Raw genomic sequence first — 25,992 nt, 5'->3', positions numbered from 1 at the left:
CTACCTCTTTAAAAAACTTCTCATATCCTTCGAAGTTAAATATAAAATGTAGAGGAGCCAAGGGACATACTTATCTCATTGATCTAGCTATATCAAACATGTCCCCTTGGGCTCCTCTACATTTTCTATTTAACTTCGAAGTCTACCCTTGCATCAAGTCACACTATCGTATCATCTACAAACTATGCATCAAGAAACTCCTCCAAAGTTCCAATGGGCCTCCTAATGCCATGAATAACTATGCCTCTACCTCTTTAAAAAACTTCTCATATCCTTCGAAGATAAATATAAAATGTAGAGGAGCCAAGGGACATACTTATCTCATTGATCTAGCTATATCAAACATGTCCCCTTGGGCTCCTCTCAGCCCTAGCTAAAACTCGTATAAGGAGTAGAGTGCAGACAGCCCTACTATCCAATGTCCAATCCACCATACCATAGGCCTTCTCAAAATCAAGAAGCAAATCCTCTTGGTGGAACCGTGCTAGCATTGTGGCTCCCAAAAAGTAAAGATGTTATCTTAAACAATTTAATCCCATACAAAGCCTATCTAGGTGGGATGAATAATGTCTAGTAAGAAACAAGCAAGCCTTAGGTTGATGGCCTTAGCTACGATCTTGTAAGTAGATCCAAGCAAGGTGATGGGCCTTCATGGTGAAATATCAATCCTTCTCTATTGCCCTCAGGAATAAGGTCCATGAAATTCTATCAGACTTATCATAAGTCTCCATGATGTCCTGAAAAGCTATGAGAATGCATGAGCTCATTAGCTCCCAATGAGACTTTCATAGGATCGGTGGTAAACCATGTCTACTACACACCTAACTTTTGGAAAATCTATAATCACTCTCTCAATATCATTGGTACTAAAAGGCCTCATAAGACCAATACTCATCTCCTCCATGAGCACTCTCCTCGTACCCCTCCAAACATCCTCCCTGGCTGCCGACTACCTGTGAGGTTGTGAAGTAGTGCCAAGCAGTAATCTATAAAATTTCATGACCATGTACCACATTCTATGGGCTAGCTTCTATGATGCCATCTAGCCTCCTCAATCTCTGATGCCCTCCCTCAAATTTCTCGGGCTTGTAGTCTGAAGGAAGTCTTTGGTAACTTAGTCTTTTCTCGAAAACGTACTTCTACCATGAAATCTTTACTTTGATTGGCCTTCTCTATGGCTTGAATATTTGCTCTCGCATTATCCATTCTCTTTGCCACCCAAGGTTTCCCTTATTGCCTCTCCTCAAATTCTATAGGGCTACCAAGCTCACACGAGAGGCCCTCTCTTTGCCCAAAAGATCCCCATTATGAGCCTCATGATGGAGTGTAATGATATGTTGTAAATAGTGGTCTAGATCATAAGTTGTTGATCCAATTTGAAAGGCTCTCCATCTATAGATCTCCGCAATGGGCTCTCTAAGAGAACGCTTCTAGCATAAGAAGTCACAAATCCTCATAAGTTGAAGGCTCCCCTCTTTGCTGCTCCAAAAGAATGATCCATGTGGGAGAGTGATCAAAGAAGTGGATGTCATCCATCCACTTTTGCACATTCACATAGAATCACGCAAGCCTCGAGAACATGTAGGCATCAACCTACCTGCCCCATCTAGAGAAGAGGAGATATCTAGGGGAGTGGCCAAAATCAGCTAGATGCCAAGGGATCATGTCCTCTCATCTATTTTGGGAGGAGAAGCATCTATAACTACACATAGTGTTGTGGGCGACTATAGTAGCATACCACCAATAAGCTTCCTCCCTCCAATAAGCATACAATAATTCTTGCATCCTGCAAATAATGTAAATGGATTGCTCTCTATTTGGTTTACATTGATGATATTTTGGTCTTCTGTTAAACCATGGATGAACACAAGAAGTATTTGAAAACATTATATGAGGTCATCCATTCTAAAGGACTTGTGCTTTCAGAAAGCAAGATGCATCTTAGCACATTGCTACCATGGGTGATACCGCCGCTGTGCCTTGGATTCTTGTACCTACTAAGATAGGATAAACCTGCGGGTGTAAGGTCATTCCAAGTTCCTATGTGTACATTAACTGTAAGAAGAAACTCTTAGGTTGTTAGTAGGTGTCTCTCTGTGACACATGACTTCATCTCTTGCTATAGCCCCATTAAAAACAAGGGGATATGAGCTCCTCCCAAGCCACCTTCCCACTCCTCTCCTTTCATCTGTAGATTCTAGCATATTAAAGCCATAAGACAGAGAGCAGACAGCACAAGATAGGTAGCTATAACTATAGACTAAGCAATGTACATTAGAATGTATCAAGGTAAACATTAGTATATTTATTGAGAACACCTTAGAGATAGGGTTAGGGTTGAGGTTAGGATTAGGGTTATGGTTAAGGTTAGGATATGCACCTTCTCCCCTATGGTATGATGCAATTTATACTATCCTTCACATCCCCTCTTTAATTGCGTTGGATAATTAGAGGATGCATGTCCAAAGTCTTTTTCGGTGGTGCATACAATAGCGACCAAACCTAAAAAGAATTATAGTAGTAGGTGCATGTGTGCACACAATGACTACATAGTGAAAGTTTGTGCAATGAGTACAAATTATAAGGTCCTGTACATAAATGTGGATGTCTCCCTCCCTTTTCCTTTGGAAACACAACCCAAAAAATAGGCTGGAGGGTCATAAGAGGGAAGAGTGCCAAAAGATAAGAAGTGCACCTGGATCAAAGACTAGTCGATTGAAAGAAGACTACGCAAGTGATCACGTACATGATTAAAAAATGAGGATGAAAAGCCTAAACATGTCATGAGTCTTTGGACACTATGCAACTACTCTTTCGATGAAGCATTCGAATCTGAAGCTGATGGGTATACCTATGAAGAATCTGGTAGGTTGTGATAAACAACATGAAAGTTGGAGACAAAGGTGCAATTATGACCCATAAAGCTGATAAGGCATGGCCATCTGCCAAACCTGTGTGCATGGCTAAACAGCATGAAAGGGACAAAGGTGCAATTATGACCCATAAAGCTCATAAGGTATGGCAATCTGTCAAACATGTGTGCATGGCTAAACATTCGTCCATGGAAAGAGATTTCCTTATTTTTATATTAAGGGGTGTAAACAATTTTAAAGAGAAAGGGAATGTCAAGTCAGTTATAATACTAAGGCAACAGGGTATATGGAGGAAAGCATGAGGGCTTGACTATTATAAGGCAACAGAGTATACGGAGGAAAGCATGAGGGCTTGACAGCATTTGGATGAATGGGGCATTAATGGACTTAACCATTTAATAGTAGATATGTCATGGCTTTCAAATGGCCAAGGTCTAGGGATACTGTTAGGCCTAGGCAATAATATAAGATGCAAATAAAGTCCTATTAGAGGATGTATTAACTCAAGGTCCTTAAACGACACGTGGCACTAACTTGGGGTCCCCAAGGGCAAGCTTGGGTTGAGAGGAGGGTTGCACAAAATGCTTAAAATAGGCTAGTCACAAAGGAAGAAAGGAGAAGGCCTACAAGGCTATGAAAAAAATCTATAATGGGAGCAAAACTAAAATGAAATCCATGGCTAAAAGGAATTGAAACGAAGCACTCAAAGGTTTACAAAACATCACATTTTATTTATACATTATACTATGGAGATGTGAGTCACCCAATCTTGATGTGGGCGATAATGTCTTAATTTCTTGTGGAAATGAGGGCTAAGGATTGCTGCACCCAATTAAGGGTATTTGGCACTTACGCTTGAATGGAATCGACCATATGTATGTGGGATAGGGACTTGGCTATAATATAGAGACCTTCTCATTGATGCTACATGCTCTCCCTACCTACGTCAAGATTATGCACATTTTGCTTCTTCTATGATAAAGTGCTTGGCCCATCTGTCCCATATCGCTAGAGTTAGTCTGCCTTCCCTAATCTTACTCCATATCTATCGTAAGGGTTTCTTTCCCTCCCCTATTGTGAACCTAATCCTTAGAGAGTCCTCTCGCTTTACCACGTACATACTTCCCTTCTATCCCTCACATTCCAAAGCTTCTTACATGTTCTTCCCTCGCCCTCAAGTGTATTCTATTGACTTTCAAGAACCTTGTGAAAGCCTTCTCCTTGCTGGCGACCGATAGAATAAGCCACCACAAAGAATGCTAACGGTCTATTTGCAAAATGTATGCATGTGCATGTTCAACCATATGTACAATTGCATGCACACATGTGAGTAAGGCACACCAAAAGAGAGAGAGAGAGAGAGAGAGAGAGAGAGAGAGAGAGAACTTAGATGAACAAACTCACACCCATTATTAAAAACTAAAGGAAAACTATATCAAATGATGCCTATTGTTTTACTCTAACAAAGCAAAATTGTTGCACAAAGAGGGAATCCTTATATTTATATCAACCTAGAAGAACATCAATCCTATTCAATAAGCAAAACGAGATTTTGATGTCTCCCTCCGCTCATGCATTCATGCACTTGGAATTTCTTTAGAATGCATCATCTTGCCAAGACAATTGCACGTGGAGAAAAATGGTGAGAATGGTGCAACTTTCTTAATCACTATAGCATCCAAAAATCTATTTGTTTTTCCTTTTCACCTATCTACTTTCCCCAAATCTCTCTCTCTCTCTCTCTCTCTCTCTCTCTCTCACACACACACACACACACACACACACACACACACACACACACACATTTTTTATCTTCATATATCACAAGTTTGGTTATATTTCCCAAAATAACTCCAAACCTATGTATTTGTAGGTTTTAACGAGAAGATTTTTGTTTAGAATTTTAAAACATCTACATAACATTCTCAACCAACCACAAGTCGTGAAAAGCAAACACTTGAGTACAAGAGAGAGGAGAGGGTGGGTGTATGCATTGGTTTTTTAATTTTCGAGGAAGGGTGGTTTTGGGAGAGGGGGGGGGCACAAAAACACACAGAAATAGATAGCAAGAGGAAACAAGGTGAAAGGTTTAGGATTCCGAAAATAAATATGAAAGAGTTAAGGATCAAATCAACAAATTTATCAAATAAATGTCATGATTGTTAAATAAAGTAAACTTAATATTTATGGTAGGTTGCAAACAATCAAAGTCATCAAAGAGGAAACCATAAAACATATACAAACACCTGATTTCAAGCTATACAAATCTACAACTGTCATTATAAAAAATTCAATTATGTATAAGCTAGAGATGTGTGAGCTTAAGGAGGGGAAGTGGGGGAGGGGGGGGGAGGCGGGGGCGGATTGTATTCTTTAAAAGGGTAAAGAGACTATGATATTGTTGGCAGAGTAAATATGTTAAACAAAAAATAATTCATATACTGCTAGAGCCTTAATATAAATGCATGTGTGATGTTAAAACAAAGTCTTCATATCTCAAGCATGAACCATAATATTTTCATATCGTTAATGCCTTGTTTTATTTCCTTCTTCAAGAGCAATGTGCCAACATGCATTATTGTGAACAATAACTAGGTACCAAAAGAACACAACACAACCTCCTCAAGAAACCTTACTTGTCCTTTTATGTCCCAATCTGAAACATAAACAACTAATCCAAGTATCTATCACCTCCTAACAAAAAACAACTAATATCTAGGTTATTCTTCAAAAGTCGAGACCTGAAAGCAAACCTACAACACTAAGCAAAAATGAGCCACATTTTCTTGGCCAAGAACATATTGCCAACTTCATAAAACAAATATTTGGAACTAAGCTATTTTGCAAGTAAAAGAAATTGCACAAATTATATTCATTAGCTTTAAAGGGTTGGGAAAATATGAGATTTTCTTGGCTAAGAATGCAACACAAATTTATAAGAGAATGTTTGAAACTAGCATATTTTGCAAGGAAAAGATAAATTACATTCATTAGCTTTAAAGATTGACGCTCTCCACATTCCATTGCTTGTATGGACATGGAATATAATTTTTGCAATTAAATTTACCATTTTATTGCTTCAGTATTTTGAAGGAATCTTGGACACCACCATCCACAACAAAAAACTGTACACAATGGACCAAAACAAACTATGAGCTATTAAAATTACATTTTCATTAGAGTATTATTGCCTAATATAAACAAGGAATAAGTAACTTTCCTTCTCCTGCTAACAAATATAATGGCCTTGCAAACAAAGGATTCCTTAATGAGTTCACACAAAATTAATCTTCGCCACTTAAGAAAAGATCTAAAGACATTCACATTTAGTAATTTTCCTCTCTTGATATGAATATTTAACATTCTCTACACTCTATACATGCTCCCTTAGACTCCTAATTACAAGCTTCACCATAAATACGCTTTAGTTGTAAGCGTTGGATCTAACTACAATTGATTGTTGAACGGCTATAGCTTGGAGTTACAAGACACAACCAAATTGTTTGAGGCATACATTTTAAAATCACAAGGGCCACACAAAGTGTCTACATTGTTGCATTAGAATAACACATGACCAAAAAGAATATTTCCCTAATATGACAAGAGATGTTTTTTATGAGATTCTATTTTTAAAAGCGTATGCAAGAAGTAGACACTTAAAAGGAACCCACAATAACAATTCAACATCCTATTTGCTACTAATTTTCAATGAAATTGTTTTCATCCTCACTTGGTAAATCTTTTAATTATGCTCCCTCCACAAAACATATGCCCAAATGAGACAGTTTATTGTTTGAAGAATGACAAATATTGTAACCACCTATTCGACTATAGTTATTGCTTTACAAATCAACATGCCAAGCTCTACTTAGCCCTCCACCGAGTTGAGCAATTGGTTACAGCCGAAAGAACCAGCCATGCATGCTAGCCCTAGACAGATGAGGGAGTCCATGGTTGTCCCTCGAGGGCAAAAGTCAATGGTGGCAAGAGCGGATGAGAATAAAGTCTTTTTTATAGGAGGCGAGAGTCAATGGTGGGCCCCTGAGGGAAGATGAGAACAAAGACGAGAGGGGCTTTATGCTCGGTAGCTTTATGCCTCCTTGCTAGAGTGAGAGCCAACTTCAACTATTGCGTGCGTTCGGCTAGCCAACTAGCCGAAGAATCATATAGGAATTCTTTTCAACAGTCATTGTGGAAACTGCTTTTTGTTTTGCAAGGTGGCAATGGCAAGTTTTTTAGCCAGATAGGAATCTCCGTTGGGCCAACATGCATGGAGGGCAAGGATTCTCTCACTAAGGCTCCAAGTGCATACCTTCATTAGGTCAACTCTTTGTTCTTTCCCTTTTTCTTTTTCTTTTTTAGTGGGGGGCAAGGGGGTCATGGGGAAACGGCGGGTTCATAGCTTGCATTCTTCCGTTGGGTCCACTCTTTCTGCTTTCCTTAAACTGAAGTGCCACTAAGCGTAGCACATGTAATGTGTAATTATAACGCACGTTGGGGATGGGCTTCTTAGTATTATTTCTGAATTCTGGATCTTCCAAAGTAGAAAAACACTTTGTGTTTCAGAGTTTTGGTCTTTAAAAATGCTCATCATGATCAAGTATTTTTATGACTAGTTCATCGTCTTTCATCTTCATGGTTGGCAATTGTACCCTTAAGCTTTGGCATGCTAGCCAATGTTTTGCCCTCATAAATTGTCAAAAGTTGAATCCATACATATTTGAAGATCAAATGCATTATCCATGCCCATACATTGTGTGAAACATGCAACAAGAATCCTTGTCATATGCTCTTCTTTCTGTTATTGCCATCTCATCTAGTATCTCCATTGTCCTTCAACACCATGGTTGGGGAGTTATTGACTTTGCAATTCCAAATGCAATAGCTAGTATTGTTGAAAATCATAGTTTGTGAGACACATTGGTCATGCCAAATTGATAAAAACCAATTTGTAAACACCCACAGAACCGTCTTTGTTGTTCATCTTTTAATTAAGACCACTTCAAACACGGTTCAACCTAGATCCAAAATAGCTTCAAATTGCTATTTACATGCTTGGGAGCTAATATTGATGTCTCCTCAAATAATCAAGTTAAGAATATAAAATATATTCAATGGTGTGTCCTAATTATGGCCTTTGCCTTGAATAATGGTAGAGACATAGGCTAAGACATGGCTCCTCAAGTAAACTTTTGATCTTCCCAAGAGGAGTCTAAATGGTCACTTAAGAGGTTGAGCTTTGTGAATGATTGGGTTTTGGTGGGAAGCGAGGTGGCAACATGACGTAACAAGATTTATCCCCATTTGGCCTTGACCAAACTTAATTTAGCTCGAATTCTATTGATGAGGATTGACCTATCTCCTCTGCATTAGCCCAATCCTGATGGCGTGGTAACTTTGTGAAGACGAGTAGCATTTTTCAAGTTTTGATACTCGCATGCAACAATAGTAATCTCTCCATAGCGTTGTGCATAACCATGTAGCATATATCTTACAAACTGTGTGGGACAGCACAAGTCTTGGGAAATCTCGCTTCTGCAACAATATCGTGTGTAGCCATGGATAATACACATGACATTAACGCTTTGCACTCACACATTCATGGAAGCAATTTACTCCTTCATGGAGCCAATCAATATGAAGCTCAAATTCCTTCCTTGAATTTATTAGATCCTTCACATGCCAATGGCAAGGTGTGAGGATTCTAGATGCAATCTATCAAGAAGAGGAGGTCCAATAAGCTACATCCCGGAATTGGCTCAAATAGCATACCTACCCCTATAGGGTAGTTGGTCCCTTTAACAACACGAGTAGCACACAATTCTCACTATTGTAATGATGGGGATCTTGAGACGATAGCTCACTGCCTATGGAGTTATCTAGGGAAGAGGATGTAGCAAGGCTCCCTCAAAGATGGTGGACATAACACAAAGTAACCATCAAGACATCACTCAGGGCATGACAACTTGGTTGGCATAGGGACGACATGCTTTTCGCATCAAGATGGTCAGTCTAACCTACAAGATGGATGGCTTGAGTATCACTCGCTTGGATATCCAAGACTCAGTCCCTTTCTCTCGCCAAAATCTGGTGTACTCTTTAGAGGATGGCACGTGGGAGACGATGGCTAGCATCATAGCCTATAATATCTGGGTAGCGCGCTGTAGTGTAGTGAAAGGGAGGTAGCAGATTTGGCCTGCAACCACCCTCATCAACATATGATCTACATCTTGCCAACCACATGGGCACAAGGCACAAAGAGATCTAGGAAGGCTGCCAAAAGGCAGCATCATTTATTTAAGGCATGGCCTCCATGCATTTTTTACAGATTTAGGGCATCCACTGGTTGTATAGCCCCTAACGTTGCTGTTTGCAACAATCTAGGTAGTGAGCTAGGATCTTGAAGCATAGTAGCCAAAACGTCATGGATTTCTAATCTGTAAACTTTTGGTGACCATAGTCAATAGTACTTTGCTTTTCAAGTACTTGCATTAGGGGAGATTTGGGGTCTCAAAAGAGCCTCCAATTAGTCTTTCCTAATTTCAAGGGATTAGAGAGGGATTTGAGGTGTACCAATGAGAGTGCTAGAAGGTGTGGGGCAATAGTATGTTGAGGTGGCATGTGGCATTTACTATGCTTAGGTCATAGGTGGTTTCAATTTGAAAAAAGTGATTTCAATTTGAAAAAGGGGGAAGGAATACCATGGATTTGGGAAAGAGAACCACCAAGAGTGGGGAAGGAGAACAGTGTGCTGCCATGTGTCCACAAAATTTAAAATGTGGTAAGGAGGTGCATTTAAAGTATGTATAAAAGGTCAGAAAGGGAGGGCTGCAAGTGGCACAGGCCCAGTGATGTACAGTGAGCAAAGCAAGCCGCGCCTCACACGGGCCTACCACGTGGAGAGGCCGCTAGTGCAGCCAGCACCTTGGGCGCCCATTACAGTGCGAAGAACATGCCAGGCTTGAAAAGGTGTTTCAGAGCAAGAATCCAACTCATCTAAACCATTACTTATTGAAAGCGCAAACTTAAAAAAAAAAAAGATAAGATATCTTTCAAAAGAAGAATTTCTTACCTGGAAAAAAAGCATTTTAGCAGTTGCGTCAACTTTGGCATAGCCATAATTGGAGATCCTTGACAAACTCCAGTTTCCTGGCTGTACCCAACAAAGCCATTGGAGCACTACTCAAAACTATTCTGGAATCATACTTGTTACTATCACCATTCATCCTTCTCAGATTTTCACGTGGGAAACTCTTCTATAGAATTGCTTAAACAGAAGTGAGATATACAAATTATACTCACGTTGTCAACAAAACCATCAAGGGAGAAACCAGCCATGCCTATGACAGCATGAACAGGAGCCTGGTAGGAGCTACTTTGGTAAGTATCAACTCCACTACTGTCTTGAGATGGAAAAAGAAGGCAGCTTCCTTGATAAACAGCACAGGTGCGTTCATAATTGTGCACATGGCCCCACAGCACTAAATCCACCTGCAGATACACTGTTAGGAAACCTATACAAACCTAATTTGAAAGATATTGTTCTGATACAGTTCCCAGGTTTTGTCTGCAATCTAATACAATGTCAAAATACGTTTCTAATACCTGGCCTTCCAAAAGAAGAGGCTCAATAGCTGGAGGAAAGTCTGGATCTACAGAAGGAATAATTCTACTAACAACCCCGTTTTCATTGACTGATGAATATTGTGGCCGATGGCTGCACAACATCAGTTATCAGAAAAAGGAGATGAAGACTTAAAATTTGTAGGGGGTGATTGTTTTTTAAACATCACACTGCAACAAAATACACGTGATTGCACAAAACCAAAATGGAAAAATATAAACTTCATCACGGATAGCACGATTAACATTCTATGACATCCCTACAAAATATCAATCAGTCCCCAAAGTGGATTGAGCCAAAAGGAGCAGTAGATTATTATTTTAAGTATAGGAGCACTGCTACAGATACAGAAAGGAAGCATATGCAAACTTCCACTCTCAGTGGTTATGAATTACAACATAAATATTTTGTTTCTAAGCAAGCTAGAACCAACATGGTAAAGTTATATAGGACAACTAGGGCAGATTGGGCTTGACAAAGGAGAGGACAATACAGAAAGCGAAATAAAATGCAGTCATTTTTTCCTCACTTCCTGCACTGCTAGATAAATGAAATTTTGTTAAAAATTTTAATAGCAAGGGAAGTGATGGTACCCTGTGAAAATAAGCCAAGGTGTTTTCTGACGATCCACGGAAGCAAGATCTTTTTGTATCCAGTTGTACTGTCCAAAAGGAAACCAAAGAACACAGAAGGGACTTTACTCTTATCACAATGTCTCATTCTGCTAGATTTTGAAAAGCCATTAACTTCAACGAGTAAGCTTATTCTACACACCTTCCAAATCAGTAAAAAAACAGAGAATTACTGCACCCCCTAGCTGAGAATGGACTATAAAAATTTGTAGGGGGTGATCGTTTTTTAAACATCACACTGCAAGAAAATGCACGCGATTGCACAAGACCAAAATGGAAATATATAAACTTTATCATGGATAGCACAATTGACATTCTATGGCATCCCTATAAAATACCAACCAGTCCCCAAAGTATGTTAAGCCAAAAGGAGCAGTAGATTCTTATGACAAGTATAGGAGCTCTGCTACAGATACAAAAAGGAAGCATATCCAAACTCCACACTCGGTGGTCATGAATTACAACATATAATATTTTGTTTCTAAGAAAGCTATACGTTTTATCTTTGAATCTTATATCTTTCAACTGAATTTCACGTTCTTTGCTTATTCTTGTGAAGTAAATCGTGACTTTCATTTCTACTGTTATTTTATAAAGTTGTTACAAATTTTCAGATAATATCTAAATAGTGGGTACTGAAAGGAATCTGAACTTTCTGCTTCCAGTAACATACCTGAAGTTTGGGTATTGGAAGTATGGGTCGGTACAAGAACCAACCTGGTAAAGTTATGTACTTATTGGAAGTAAGGCAGCTTAATAGGATTGAACCGATCCACAAGGGGGGAGACAGAAAAATGGCAAAAAACTATCGTACAATCATGGTGAGAAGCCTAATGCACTATCGTTGAGCAAAAAATCAGCAACTGGGCAAAGGCATAAGAAAGATGCTTTCTTTGCTGCTTGATTTCAAGAAATACTTCAAAACGGATTGGACAAGCCTCAAGTCCCTCAAGGACTCAAAGAGGCCACATACCAATTCTACAAGATGTTAGCCTTATTAGCACAGCCACTTGTGGATAGGTTATGCTTCAAAGGAAAAGCTGTCATAAGCAGTGACATAGGGGTCAAGCAAGGCTGCCCCCTATCACCAACTCTTTTTTGTCTCTTTATTGACGATCTGGAAGAGTGGATGAGAATACACAATAGAGAAGGCATCCAGATTGTAGGATATGCTCTATTATTGCTTATTTATGCAAATGATGTACTCTTCTTCGCAAAGAGCAAGAAGGACATGCAAGCACCTCCCGAAATAAGTGGAGGAAGGCAAACCCATGGAATTGGGAAATGAGAAAGTCTCTAGACACTCTGCTTGTGCAAACAATGATCCTTTATGGGTATCCGTCCTAGGAAACCGGGCTCTCTAGGACTACTGGAAAAGAATAGAAATTTTACATAAACGTTTTCTCACAGGGGAGCTAGAGTTAAGGCCCAGACACCCTACCCCATTCTACTCACTGAGAAATGTATGATAGCTCTCAAACGGGAGGCATTATGTCAATTCATGGCAACAAAGTTGAGAAGATGGATGCTAGTAGGATACCATCTAAGGTGATGGAAGCCACACAAATCATTTGGTGGCACAAAGAGGGCACGAAATGATGGAATTAATTGTTATAATAGCTGCTGAAATACCAGAAGGTGCATGTGAAGCCAAGGAATTAGTGATGCAAAAAATGCTACATAAATTATGACAAGAACTGGGGGCAAAGATAACCGAGTTCCTGTTAGGTTGGATGCCCTGCCGTTGGCCCGAGAGAGGATTGGGACACTGGTCATGATACTCTCTTCTTGGGGGTGCAGTGGTTGGCCTTGGGCTCGGTAATGGCTTGGAAATGGGTAATGCATTGCTTGGCATGCTATCAGACTAGTCTACTTGTGATTATGCATGTCTGCTGAAAGGAACCAAGGTAATAGCACTAGGAGTTGGTCACTAGCACAGCCACGGGTTGGCCTTGTACTGGGTTGCACCTGCGGGTGAGCTCTTGAAGGGAGTCCCTTTGTATCTTTGAGCTAACCAATTTAAATAAATACTGCAAGGGGCGCCAAGTGTTGGGGCCAACAGGTATCACTCTCTATGTTTCTCAGTAGGGGCATTCTAGCCTCCCTTGTTTTGAATGGTTCCATGATGCAATGCAGTGAAGTTCTATGCTTTAAGTTTTGTTTGTGAACAAAGGCAATCAATTAAGTTGGCTGTATTTTCATCTTTGTGAGATAGTAGAGATAGATACACTGCCCTTAGTGTTCTAAGTGTTCTAAGGCCGATTATAGTGGTTCCGTTGCTGGGACCCTCGTCAAATCATCTAGAGGAATCCCTGGGCAGCTTGGATAGAGAAAGCCTTTGCTGATTTTGGTACAGCAATCCATTGCTTTTGGATATGGATAATATCAGGCTTGGTTATGATGCAGACTCAGAGTCTGACCCAGAGCCACAGATAAGGGGAGCACACCCCGGAATAAGAGTGCAAAATGCAGCCCATGAAGGGCAGAATGTTCAAGTTGATGCATTGGGGCAGCCAGCTCCACAAATGCAAAATCCTTTGGATACAATTGCATTGGGTGTTGACCCAAGTGTGCAGGCAAATGCTATGGCAGTAATGCAAACACAGATGGCTTCTGTGTTGCAAGTTTTGACTCAGCTCACTCAGAGCTTTGCTGAGATTGTGCATAGTCCAGCTTTGATGCCAAGAGCAGAGGCACAACCAATTCAGGGTCCACAGATGCATGTGGGACAGCCACTACCAGAGCCACCAACACCACTGGTACAGCCACTATCAGAGCCACCTACACGTGGTACAGCCACTTGCAGTGCCACAGAGGCAGGGACCAAATGGGAATGAGCATGGTAGCAATGCTCAGAATGTGCAGCAAGGGCAGCAAGCCCAACCACAGTATGTGGTTCAGCCTACACATTTTGGAGGAGGATCCATTTTTCAGGCCATGACCTCACAGCCAGCCCCAAATTCTTTGTATGCTAATGTGGGGATACAGCCTGGATTGCAGGGAGGCAGCCCTATATTGTCACACACTCAGCCAACACCACCTGTGCCTGCAAACCCAGCTGTGGGGGGTGTTCTTCAAGCTCCTGAAGGATCCCAAGGACAGCAGCCCCTTTATTTGCAGCCCCTTGGCTATGATCAGTTGGAGCCCAGGCTCAAGATGAAGGATTACAAGGAATGGGGGGCAGCAGTGAAGTTTGAGACCTTCAATGGCCATACAGATAGAATGAAGGCTCTTATTTTCTTGCAGCAATTTGATTTGGCTTTTGCTGGAGGGTACTTCAAAAAGTCTACGAAAATCAGGAAGGGCAACCACATTCCTTAAGGGAAATGCCATGCAGTGGTGGTCTAACCTTCTCCTTCAGGGCCAAACACCTACTGCATGGGTTGAATTTAAAAAGGCATTCTCAGCCGCATGGCTCACCACTACTTTCGAAGTGGATGTCATGACTCAGTGGCATAACTTGAATGCTAGGGAATGCTGGAATCTTGAACATTACAACAAGAAGTTTTGGGATGTGCTTCTACCTGTGAGCTCTTACAGAACTGTCCCCATTTTAGAGCAAGCTGAAAAGTATTGCTGTGGTCTTCCCAAAGAGTTGAGGACTATTGCACTAAGACACATATTTCCAGCATGTCATAGTTGATAGAGAATGCCAACACAGCTTACTCACTCACGTAGGGCAAAGCCTTAGGTTTCAAGAGCAACTTCAAGGAGGAGCCAAAGAAACCACAGCAAGCTGGAAAAGTCTCTCTTAAATCAAAGTTTGTGGCACGACAAAGGAGAAAACAGCAGCCCTCTTCTCTCACTCCTGAGGAGAGGAATAAGTTGTTTACTGAAGGGAGGTGTTTTCTTTGCAAAGAGACGGGTCATAGGTAAGCAGATTGTCCTAACAAGACGAGGAAAGAACCTGCAGCAACTCGGGCTGACACTAATCAAGGCAATAGAGAGGACCCCAGAGGCAAGAAGCCCAAGCCAAGTGCTAGCCATATACCTGACATTATTGGGGGTGAGCATGATGAGAAGAAGACAGAGATGTGCAGAGCATGGTGCAAGCTACGGGATCAGCATTGTCTGTACTTCCTTGATTCAGGAGCCAAAGCAAATTTCATTACTCCTGAACTTGCAGCCAAGTTGGGTCTTCGACCAAAGGAGATTGGTCCTCTGTGTGAGGCCAACATGGCTAATCCGGAGCTTTAGTACCCCTGTCACTCCTATCATAGGGAACCCGGAAGCTACGGATTCACATTCACGGATATGTGGACTATGAGGATTTCTATGTGATGCCTTTACCTGAGTGTGATGTTTTGCTGGGGATGCCTTGGATGTACCATGTGCATGCTATCATAGATACACATGACAAGAAGCTTACCTTGACTTATAGGGGTAAAACCCAAGTCATTGATGTAAATTCGAAGGGAGAATCAGTCCCAGTTGTATCTGCTTCGGCGATTTCCTTTGTAATGAAAAAGCATCTTTCTACGTATTTGATTTTTGTCAAAGAAAAAGAACCTGATGAGGATAACTCTGATTTTTCCAAGCTGGAAAAACAGCAAACTGAGTTTTTATTTCAGTTTCAAGATTGTTTTTCAAATGAACTCCCAGAGGAGTTACCTCCTGAGAGGCCAGAAGATCATACCATTGATATCATTCCTGGCAGTTCTCCACCTAACCGACCACCATACAGGGTGAGTGCGGCACAGCAAGAGGAGATCATGTGTCAGGTGAATGAATTGTTACAGAAGGGCCTGATTCAGCCAAGCTCTTCTCCATATTGTAGATTCAACAAGATGGCTCATTTCATTCCAGTACGGAAGAAGATTACTTCAAAGCAGATGGCAAAGGAGTTCTTAAAATCTGTTTTCAAGTATCATGGGATGCCTAAGTCTATCGTGAGCGATAGAGATCCAAGCATGTTCTGGAGAGGTTTGTTTGAAGACATGGGAACCTCACTGCTGTTTTCATCTTCTTATCATCCACAGTCTGATGGTCAATCAAAAGAGGCAGATTCTACAACTTTGGATTTGCTCCGATGCTATGTGTCTGAGCACAAAACAAAGTGGGAACAGTACTTGCCACTGATTGAGTATGCATACAACAATACAGTGCACTCTTCCACGGGTAAGGCACCATTTGAAATAGTGGAAGGAGCGAGGAAGGTTCCTCCTATCTTGCATACAAAGGAGAAAATTTTTGTGGCAGATGAGTATGTGGAGGATTTGCGGGCAGCCTATGAAAAGGTTAAGTATGCCCTCCAACGCAGCCAAGATAAACAAAAAAGAGCTGCAGATAAGTATCGCAGGGACTTGGTTTTCACTGAAGGTAATTGGGTGTGGCTGCGTTTTCTTAAACCACGCCTTAGGAACAAGAAAGGGAAGATAAAGCTGTACACTAAGCTGAATATGAGGTACTACGGCCCCTTTCAAGTTCTTGAGAAGATCAATGAGGTAGCTTATAGGCTGAAGCTACCTGAGCAGTGGACCATCCACAATGCTTTCCATGTTAGCTTGCTGAAGCCTTTTCATGGAGAAGTGCCACAGGATATGCCAGTTGAAGAGCAACCTGAAGTTGATGAGCAAGATAAGGTCTTGATTCCTGAGCAGATTGTGGGACATAAGGAACGGAAAGTTAATGGTAGAGTGGCCAAACGCTATCGTGTGAAGTGCAAGAACTATCCTGTGAACGATGCGATCTGGATGGAAGAGAGTGAATTGGCAGATTCACCTCAGATTTTACAGCTCTACCTTGAGGCATTTGCTCTCGAGCCTACTGCGGTAGTCTCCCATGCCGGTTCGGCAGAGCATATGTCTGGAGCATTACCGGATGCTCATGGGGGCGGTAGCACCTCCGCGCCCACAGTGCAGACAGGCTCACAGGATATCAGGTCACTTGGTGACACTGCAGTTTCACCCGAGGCACTGATGCTGACAGTGTTTCTGCCATGAGACTTCTATGATGAGTGATCATGACACTCCAATTGGTTGATACACTGCCATACGGATGGGTCTGCAATCCTGTTGTATCTACATATCATGTTGTACTATTGATTATGGGCTGTTTTATGCCTATTGTGACACCCTTTTCTATTTGCTGTAATTTTGGGACTGCAAACAAGATTGTTTGCTGTTTCAAGAGGGGGGTATGTCACGGGGACGTGGTGGTGATGGTGAAGTGTCTAAACTAACTGTCATGAAATTTGGCCTAGGGTACCAGGCTAGGGGCCCTAGTTAATGCCCAAAAGGTACCTATGATTTTATGTGCAACAAGTGCAACTCCTCGTGCTATTAGAGTGGTTTCATTTTCTAAGGTCATTGGTTTGGTTCAATGGGGTCATCCTTTAAAAACTGACCCCCTAGACATCCTTCAAAATAGGGTTATTGGTTCCATTGCAATAGGGTCATGGTGTGCCACCTGACCCCCTAGGGGCATTAAAATCCCACGCCTCATTTTGCTTAGGTGTCTGCTGGTAACCTATCTGCTTGCCTTGTGTCACCTCTGGAAGTCCCTGGAACTCCCTGGAGCCCTTCCTTGGCTTTCCTTGCTGATTTGAGACTTCACCCCTACTAGAGGCAGCTTCATTCATTCATGGTGGATTTCTGCAACTCTCCCTTTGCTTGCTTAAGTGGAATTTCGTGCTTTCTTCGCGATAGTTCTCCCCTTTGACCCTCTGTTGTTGGCATGCTTCCGGGACCTGGACGCCTTTATTTGGGGCCACTTTTGAAGCTGTTTTCGACTTTCTTCGTGACAGAAGTTCTTCTTCTCTGCATCTGGAGCCATATTCATGGGTGCCTCTCTTCCTGCTCTTGCCTGGTGCAAGGCGCACTGAAAACGGAGCTGTTTGTGGGCTGTAAACTCTGTTCTGGTGGACGCATTCTTGGCTGATCTGCTACAGCTTGTTGGACGCACTTCTCTCATCTTTTCTAGTGCTCTCTCCTACCATAGTTTGCCGTCCGCTTCTCATCCTACTTCTAGAGCTGTTTCGGGATGAAACAGGCTCTTTTTGTTGGCTGAATTCTCATCTTCGCTTTCTACTCTCTGCTACAGATATTCTTACTGAGTTCCTGCTAGGTTGGATGCCCTGCCGCTGGCCCGGGAGAGGATTGGGACACTGGTTGTGATACTCTCTTTCTGGGGATCCAGTGGTTGGCCTTGGGCTCGGTAATGGCTTGGAAATGGATAATGCATTGCTTGGCATGTTGTCAGACTGGTCTACTTGTGATTATGCATGTCGGCTGAAAGGAACCAAGGTAATAGCACTGGGAATTGGTCACTAGCACAGCCACGGGTTGGCCTTGTACTGAGTTGCACTTGCGGGTGAGCTCTTTAAGGGAGTCCCTTTGTATCTTTGAGCTAACCAGTTTAAATGAATACCGCAAGGGGCGCCAAGTGTTGGGGCCAACAGGTGTCACTCTCTATGTTTCTCAGTAGGGGCATTCTAGCCTCCCTTGTTTTGAATGGTTCCATGATTTAGTGCAGTGAAGTTCTATGCTTTGAGTTTTGTTTATGAACAAAGGCAATCAATTAAGTTGGCTGTATTTGCATCTTTGTGAGATAGTAGAGACAGATACACTGCCCTTAGTGTTCTAAGGTTGGTTACAATGGTTCCGTTGCTGCGACCCTCGTCAAATCATCCAGAGGAGTCCCTGGGCAGCTTGGATAGAGAAAGCCTTTGCTGATTTTGGTACAGCAATCCATTGCTTTTGGATATGGATAATATCAGGCTTGGTTATGATGCAAACTCAGAGTCTGACCCAAAGCCACAGATAAGGGGAGCACACCCCGGAATAAGAGTGCAAAAATGCAACCCATGAAGGGCAGAATGTTCAAGTTGATGCATTGGGGCAGCCAGCTCCACAAATGCAAAATCCTATGGGTACAGTTGCATTGGGTGTTGACCCAAGTGTGCAAGCAAATGCTATGGCAGTAATGCAAACACAGATGGCTTCTGTGTTGCAAGTTTTGACTCAGCTCACTCAGAGCTTTGCTGAGATTGTGCATAATCCAGCTTTGATACCAAGAGCAAAGGCACAACCCATTCAGGGTCCACAGATGCATGTGGGACAGTCACTACCAGAGCCACCGACACCAGTGGTACAGCCACTTGCAGTGCCACAAAGGCAGGGACCAAATGGGAATGAGCATGGTAGCAATGCTCAGAATGTGCAGCAAGGGCAGCAAGCCCAACCACAGAATGTGGTTCAGCCTACATACTTTGGAGGAGGATCAATTAAGTGGGCTGTATTTTCATCTTTGTGAGATAGTAGAGATAGATACACTGCCCTTAGTCTTCTAAGGCCGGTTACATCCATTGCCTAGAAACACGTTGAAAGTGTGCGTGGAAACACTATCTCTCGCCTTGCTAAAGAAGCCTGCCCTTTGCTCAATCATGTATGTGCTGTTGGTTTCATGTTAAAATTGGGACTATGAAAATGCATCTCAAGTATAGGTGGTGTGACACAGAATTTGGGGCTTAATTCTAGTCACTTCTTAGAGTCAAAAGAATAAGAGGGAAAGGAAAATAGATGAATCAAAGCAAGATAAAGATATAAACATCAAAGGTGAGATCATAGTTCAACATGGGAAAGGGGAAAGGTTGAGGGCAAGCATTAATTTCTGCCAAGTGTTTGACGCCGAATGTAAGAGCAAGCCTCTATTGGAAGAACATTTTCATACTAAGAACTACATGGATGGAAGTGAAGGGGCTGAATTGGTAGAGCTCATTCTGATGTATGGGGTTGTTGGGTCGCATCATTTTAATAAAGCTCAACACAAGAGAACCCACAACTATTGAAAATAAAAATACAGCTACGATAGCATGGGAATAGCTCTTCCTTTGACCCTCAAAACCCAAAACAAAGAACACATGCTTGTAGGGTTTGAAAAGACAAGAATGTTGACATATAGTTCACGAAAAATGGAACAAGAGATGAGAACTTAGGACCATTTTAGTAACAGACTCCAAAACTGTCCCAAATCCAAGTCTACCCTGTTCTACACACTGCAACATTTTCTCAGTAATCAGAACATGGAAGTAAAGACATAAACGGTTCTGCACACTGTAACATTTTCTCAGTAATCAAAACATGGAAGTAAAGACATAAATGGATAGAGCTCAAAGAGATGAAGATTTTGATATAGGTTTCGATCAAAACAAAGTAGGGAGCAAAAAGTTATGGCCGTTTTACGACAGGGGACAAAAACAGTCCAGAAGCGACTTGAGCAATAGGAAAAGGCAACGATTTCTCTTATTGAAGGGGTTGCTTCCACAGTACATATTGGACTGAGGTCGCCCTAAAGGGTAGAGAATCCCTTCAAAACATATCTCAAAACAAGCCATACATTAGCACCAACGAAGCTCCCGATCGAAGAGGGAAAAAATATGAGAAAATGGGAAAAGAAGGGAAGATCTTGGTTCTGGAAGCCAGGAAAGCTTCTCAATGGGAGAGAACTACAAAGAAGAGAGGCTAAGGCTCAAGGGAAAGAAGAGGCATAGAAGGAGCTAGATACAAGGCAACGGCAAGGCTACAATAAGAAAATGAGATGCTTGAGAGAGAGGGGAGGGGCTTCTTTTATAGTGCAATTCTCACCTTCCTTCGCCCTGTTACATTTGTTGGCAGTAGATTCTTTCACCTCTTCGTGACATAAGGGCATGAGGAGAATTTTCACAAGTGTCCCATCACAAGATGCTTCTTTATCCTTTTGAGTATAAAAATCAATAGTCCTTCCACATGGAGCCCAAGAGGACCCTCCTCTTTTCCACATGTCAACATCCTCTACATTCCACATAAGAATTCTAAAAGGATTCCTTTTGACTCCACACTCCTCCACACTTTTCCACATGCCCTCCACATGCTCTCCATGTGCACTCCCTATTATGTTAGTACATTATTAAGTCCGTGTAGGCTTTTGGTCCACTCTAAATATATGACTCATTTCTATTTCCCAATTACGAAGCAAATAATATATCTCCCAAACCATTCTATCTCTATACCAAGGTATTTATAATTCATACCCGTGGTATTTACAATGATGCACTCCACTCATAATCACATTTGCAATCATTTTCACTAATTATTCTAATTAGTGTCAAACCTAGATTAATGATTGTTGGGAATCAAGCTCTCGGTTATTGTTCCTGTTGTGTGAGTAGGTGCTAAGGTGAGTCACATTGACTCAACCATAGTTAGTTCTTATCTACTATGTATGGGTGTTGACCTTAGTAGTGTTCATTAGTATTGTATAGGGTGAATATGAGCGGATTATGGAGGAGACTGTTGCTCCCTCCTGGTTGCTTCCTATATCTCTCTTCTTGCTTTTCTTAATATGGTATCACAGCTACCATTCCTTGCCTTCTAGTTGCCCGCTACTTGTGGAAGCTTGTAAGCGTGCTTCTCCTACTTTGAAGCTTCGAAGTGATGAGAAAATATCTCGTTTTTTGGACTGAAGTAGCAATTTCCAGCTTCTGTTTGGCTTGGGAGTTGTCCACTTGATGTCTTCTTGCTAAGGGGAGATCGCTATTACCCATAGGTTGCTCGTGGGAGATGTATTTTGACAAAACACAACTCGTTTTTATTGTTTGGGTGTGATAGAACGGAGCTGATCTCTTTTTCTGGACAACTACTACTTGGTTTGAGCCAAGCAAGAGGTATATATAGTAGTAAGCAGCAAAAACATCTCTCCAAACCTCATCGCCCAGCTCTCTGGAGGTTGTTTGTGAAACGTCTCTCCAAACCTCATCGCCCAGCTCTCTGGAGATTGTTTGTGTCTCGAAAAAATCTCCTATCAAGTGAGGAGGACCTTCAGCTTGTAGATCTCGTTTTTTAAAATCCTGGACAGCTTTTGGAGACTTCAAAAGTGATATACGACTTGCTTTCTTCCTTTTCCAGCACCCCAAAGTTGCAGGCATGATATTGCAATGTTCATGGATATATGTGATGGTATTTGGATGCCCAGTGGTTGGATGTTAATGTCAAGTAGCTTGACAGATGCTATGCCTTGGCACTGATAGTAGCATAGTGGCATTTTGAGTCCAGTTGATTCATTGAACTAGTAACTGGAAGTTTCCAGACTGCTGTCAAAAGTGTGCAAGTGCCTGTTTTTAGCAACAAATAACAATGAAACCTTACGGAATTCGGACCTGCACTAAACTGGAAAGTTGTAGACCTGTGGATTGGCTACAATTTGTTCATTGATAGTTTTTGCATCTGAGGTAACGTGCGAAAGTTATTGACTGTACAAAACAGCAAAAAGTTACAGAAATCTGCTGTTGAAAACCATGGCTAATGCTAGTGGCAGTGACAACATTACACAGATTGTTGGAGAGAAGTTGAATCAACATAATTATGCCATTTGGAAGTTTCGGATGGAAAATTTAAGGGTATTGGGATCTCATTACTGGTGATGAGGCAAAGCTTGACATGCCAATCAAGAATCCTACTCAGGATCAAATTAAGAGCCACAAGGCTTGGCTAGAGAGGCACGGAAGATGCTACATTGGCTTTCTCTTTGTATTTCGGATGCCATGGTCATGCAGATTATGAGTTGCACATCTCCCAAGAATGCCTGGGATATCTTGACGAGGTATTATGGCACCACAACAAGTGCTAGAAAGATACAGTTGAACAGAAATTTAACAATATGTCAAGAAGGGGAAGAACGATACAGGAATATGTGACTGATATCAAAACTATAGCTGATCAATTGGCCTCTATTGATGCTCCTGTGGATGATGATGACATGGTTGCTGTCACTCTGAATGGACTTGGTCCCGAATATAAGTCATTTAACACTTCTATTTCTGTGAGGCAGAATATGCCGGATTTCAATGAGCTGGTTGCTCTTTTGATCCATGAGAAAGTGAAGCTTAGTAGCTCAAGGAATAGTGATGCAGTGTTCTACTCTGATCAGAGAGGCCGTGGTGGACGACACCGAGGTTCATTTCGTGGTATAGATGATGGCAGGCATGTCCCTAAAACCCCTAGTCAGTCACCTCAGAGAGGAGGTAGAGCCTTTAGAGGAAGGGGAAGAGGTGCTTCTCATGGTAGAGGTACTTGGCAGCAACCGCAACAAACAATGCATAATCCTAATAGTGATAAGACATGTCATTACTGTGGCAAGGTTGGCCATATTGCCAGAGACTATTTCAAGAAGCAAGCAAATCAAAGAGGAAAGGCAAATCAGCATGGTTATTTTGCCTCTTCTAGGCATGCGCATGAGACATCCTCAGATTAGCTATTTGCTATGATGCATGTGCAGGATCATAAGCCTACTGATGGTGGCTTGGATGATATATGGTATATTGATTCAAGAGCATCTAATCACATGACACCACAGGGAGAGTGGTTTGATGAGATGACTCCTGGTGTGCATGGTTATGTTTGCACAGGAGATGATACACATCATGACATTACACACAAGGGTGTTGTGCCTCTGGTCATGCATGATGGTCAGACCAAGAAGCTATGTGAAGTGTTGCATGTGCCTTCGATCACCAAGAACTTGTTGTCTATTGGACAAATGGCTCAGCAGAACTTGCAAGTCCGGTTTAATAAGGATGGATGCTTCATTGAGGAGTTTGGTAATGGCTGCAAGTTGATTGCAAAAGGGAAAAGGCAAGGAAGAATGTTTACTTTAGATGCAGGCATGCCGGAACTAAAGGCTACCATGTTTACCCATGGTACGGGTGTTGTCTCTGATTTGGAAATTTGGCACAAAAGGGTTGGTCATATCAATATTCAGAGGCTGAAAAATATGCAACAAAGAGGCATTGTCGATGGCTTGCCAAAGTTCAAGTATACTGCTATAGAGCATGTTTGTTCTGCATGCCAGTTTGGAAAACAATCAAGGTTGCCATTCACTAAGCATCTGCGGGAGAATAGTAGACCTTTGCGGTTGATTCACTCTGATGTCTGGGCTCCCGCACACACTACCTCAATGGGAGGCTCGTCATATTATGTTACATTTATTGATGATTTCAGCCGGTATACATGGCTATATTTTTTGAAGCACAAGGATGAGGTGTTGCCAGTATTCAAAAATTTCAAGAAAGTGGTTGAGAAGGAGTTTAATGCATACATTACCTACTTGTGGTCAAATAATGGGGGTGAATATGTATCTAATGCCTTTGATGATTTCCTGGCCTATAATGGGATACGGAGAGAGTTGACATGCCCTCATACCCTCAACAAAATGGAGTGGCTGAGCAGAAGAACAGAGTTCTTGTGGAGGCTGCAAGAGCCATGTTAGTTGTATAGGCAGAGGCCTGATATCCGTCATCTTAAAGTGTTTGGAAGTTTGGCATTTGTGCATATACCAGATGAAAAGAGACAGAAGTTGGATCCCAAAGCTGAAAGATGTGTGTTTATTGGCTATGCACAGAACCGGAAGGGTTACAAATGCTACAACCCATCGACCAAGAAGACTATGGTGAGTCCGGATGTTGTTTTTGATGAGCTGGAATCTTGGTATGGCAAGCCGAAAGTGGCTGTTCCAAATGATGCATCTGCAGGTCATGCATATGATAAAAATAAGCACATTAGTACATCCATATCTGCGCCTACATCTACTGGTTCTACTACAATGAATCCTTGGTCTGGCAGGTTACGCAATTCCACTGACACTGCTATGTCAGTGAGGGGGAGAGATAAAGGAAAAGCCAAGGTTGTTGAGGTGCTTTCGCAAGCTGAAAATGATGTCCCTGGGCCATCAAATTGTGGCTATGATTCGTCATGTAGTGACAGTTTGGATAGTGAGCTGGGTATACCATCTGTGTCTACACCTGGAGTCAAGGGAAGCAGGTACATACCTCCTCATGAACGAGGAGAGTCAGGCACTCCAGTGAGGTGGTCACTGAGAGTCAGGTATCCTGTTGACAGGTTAACTTATAGTGGTTATGCTACTCGGCAATATGCATATATGACAAAAGTTATGGGGCATACTGAGCCAACTATCTTTGGTGAGGCTGTGCAACATGGTCATTGGCGGAATGCCATGGATGAGGAGATGGATGCCCTTGCCACTAATCAGACTTGGGATTTGGTGGAGTTGCCTAAAGGCAAGAATCCTATTGGTTGCAAATGGGTCTACAAAGTAAAATGCAAGTCTGACGGATCAGTGGAAAGGTATAAAGAAAGGCTGGTTGCCAAAGGGTATGCACAGCAGTATGGGCTAGATTATGAGGAAACTTTCAGCCCTGTTGCCAAGATGGCAACTGTGAGAACTGTCATAGCATTGGCTGCTGCAAATGGCTGGAAATTGCAGCAAATGGATGTCAAGAATGCTTTCCTAAATGGTGACTTGTTGGAGGAAGTCTATATGGTTCAGCCCGAGGGTTATGTGCACCCTCACTATCCCAACTATGTTTGCAGGTTGAAGAAAGCTCTCTATGGGCTGAAGCAAGCACCTAGAGCATGGAATGAAAGGATCAGTAGATACCTGCAGGAGCTTGGTTTTGCAGTTGGGAAGGCTGATCATTCACTGTTCACAAAGAAGACAATTGTTGGATATGTTGTGATTGTGATTTATGTTGATGATCTGATTCTGACTGATAGTGATGATGATGGCATTGCTGAAATTAAGAGCAAGCTGAAAATAGATTTTGATATGAAGGATCTAGGGGACTTGAAGTTCTTTCTTGGCATAGAGGTGTTGAGAACACCAGATGGCATTTGGCTTATGCAGAGGCAGTATGTCTTAAATATGCTGGAGAAGTTTGGCATAAAGGATTGCAAACCAATGGATATCCCCTTGGATCAAAACTTGAAGATTATGGCTGATTCTAGAGCTGAAATTGAGGACATTACCATGTACAAGCAGATGGTTGGTAGCTTGATATATTTTACAATCACTAGGCCTGATTTGGCATATG

At 41.9% G+C, this 25,992-nt stretch overlaps 1 protein-coding gene across 1 annotated transcript in view; it reads right to left on the bottom strand.

Annotated features, from left to right (window-relative positions):
* Positions 1-5,760: 5,760 nt before the first annotated feature.
* Positions 5,761-25,992, bottom strand: part of LOC147890017 (putative inactive purple acid phosphatase 27) — a 54,622-nt gene continuing 34,390 nt past the window's right edge. The window contains exons 9-13 of the mRNA XM_087390638.1: positions 11,091-11,158; positions 10,479-10,590; positions 10,176-10,364; positions 9,946-10,026; positions 5,761-5,998 (exon numbers count right to left, since the gene is read on the bottom strand). Of these exons, the coding sequence (XP_087246764.1) occupies positions 5,945-5,998; positions 9,946-10,026; positions 10,176-10,364; positions 10,479-10,590; positions 11,091-11,158 (504 nt within the window). The 3' untranslated portion in view covers positions 5,761-5,944. The remainder of the gene's footprint in view (positions 5,999-9,945; positions 10,027-10,175; positions 10,365-10,478; positions 10,591-11,090; positions 11,159-25,992) is intronic.

This window comes from Dipteris shenzhenensis, chromosome 19, assembly GCF_047967505.1.
Source record: "Dipteris shenzhenensis isolate YYH24624 ecotype China chromosome 19, Dip_SZ_1.0, whole genome shotgun sequence".
In the NCBI taxonomy this organism is placed as follows: Eukaryota; Viridiplantae; Streptophyta; class Polypodiopsida; order Gleicheniales; family Dipteridaceae; genus Dipteris; species Dipteris shenzhenensis.
Note: the sequence above shows the minus strand (reverse complement) of the source record. Positions and strands in the feature narration are given on the sequence as shown.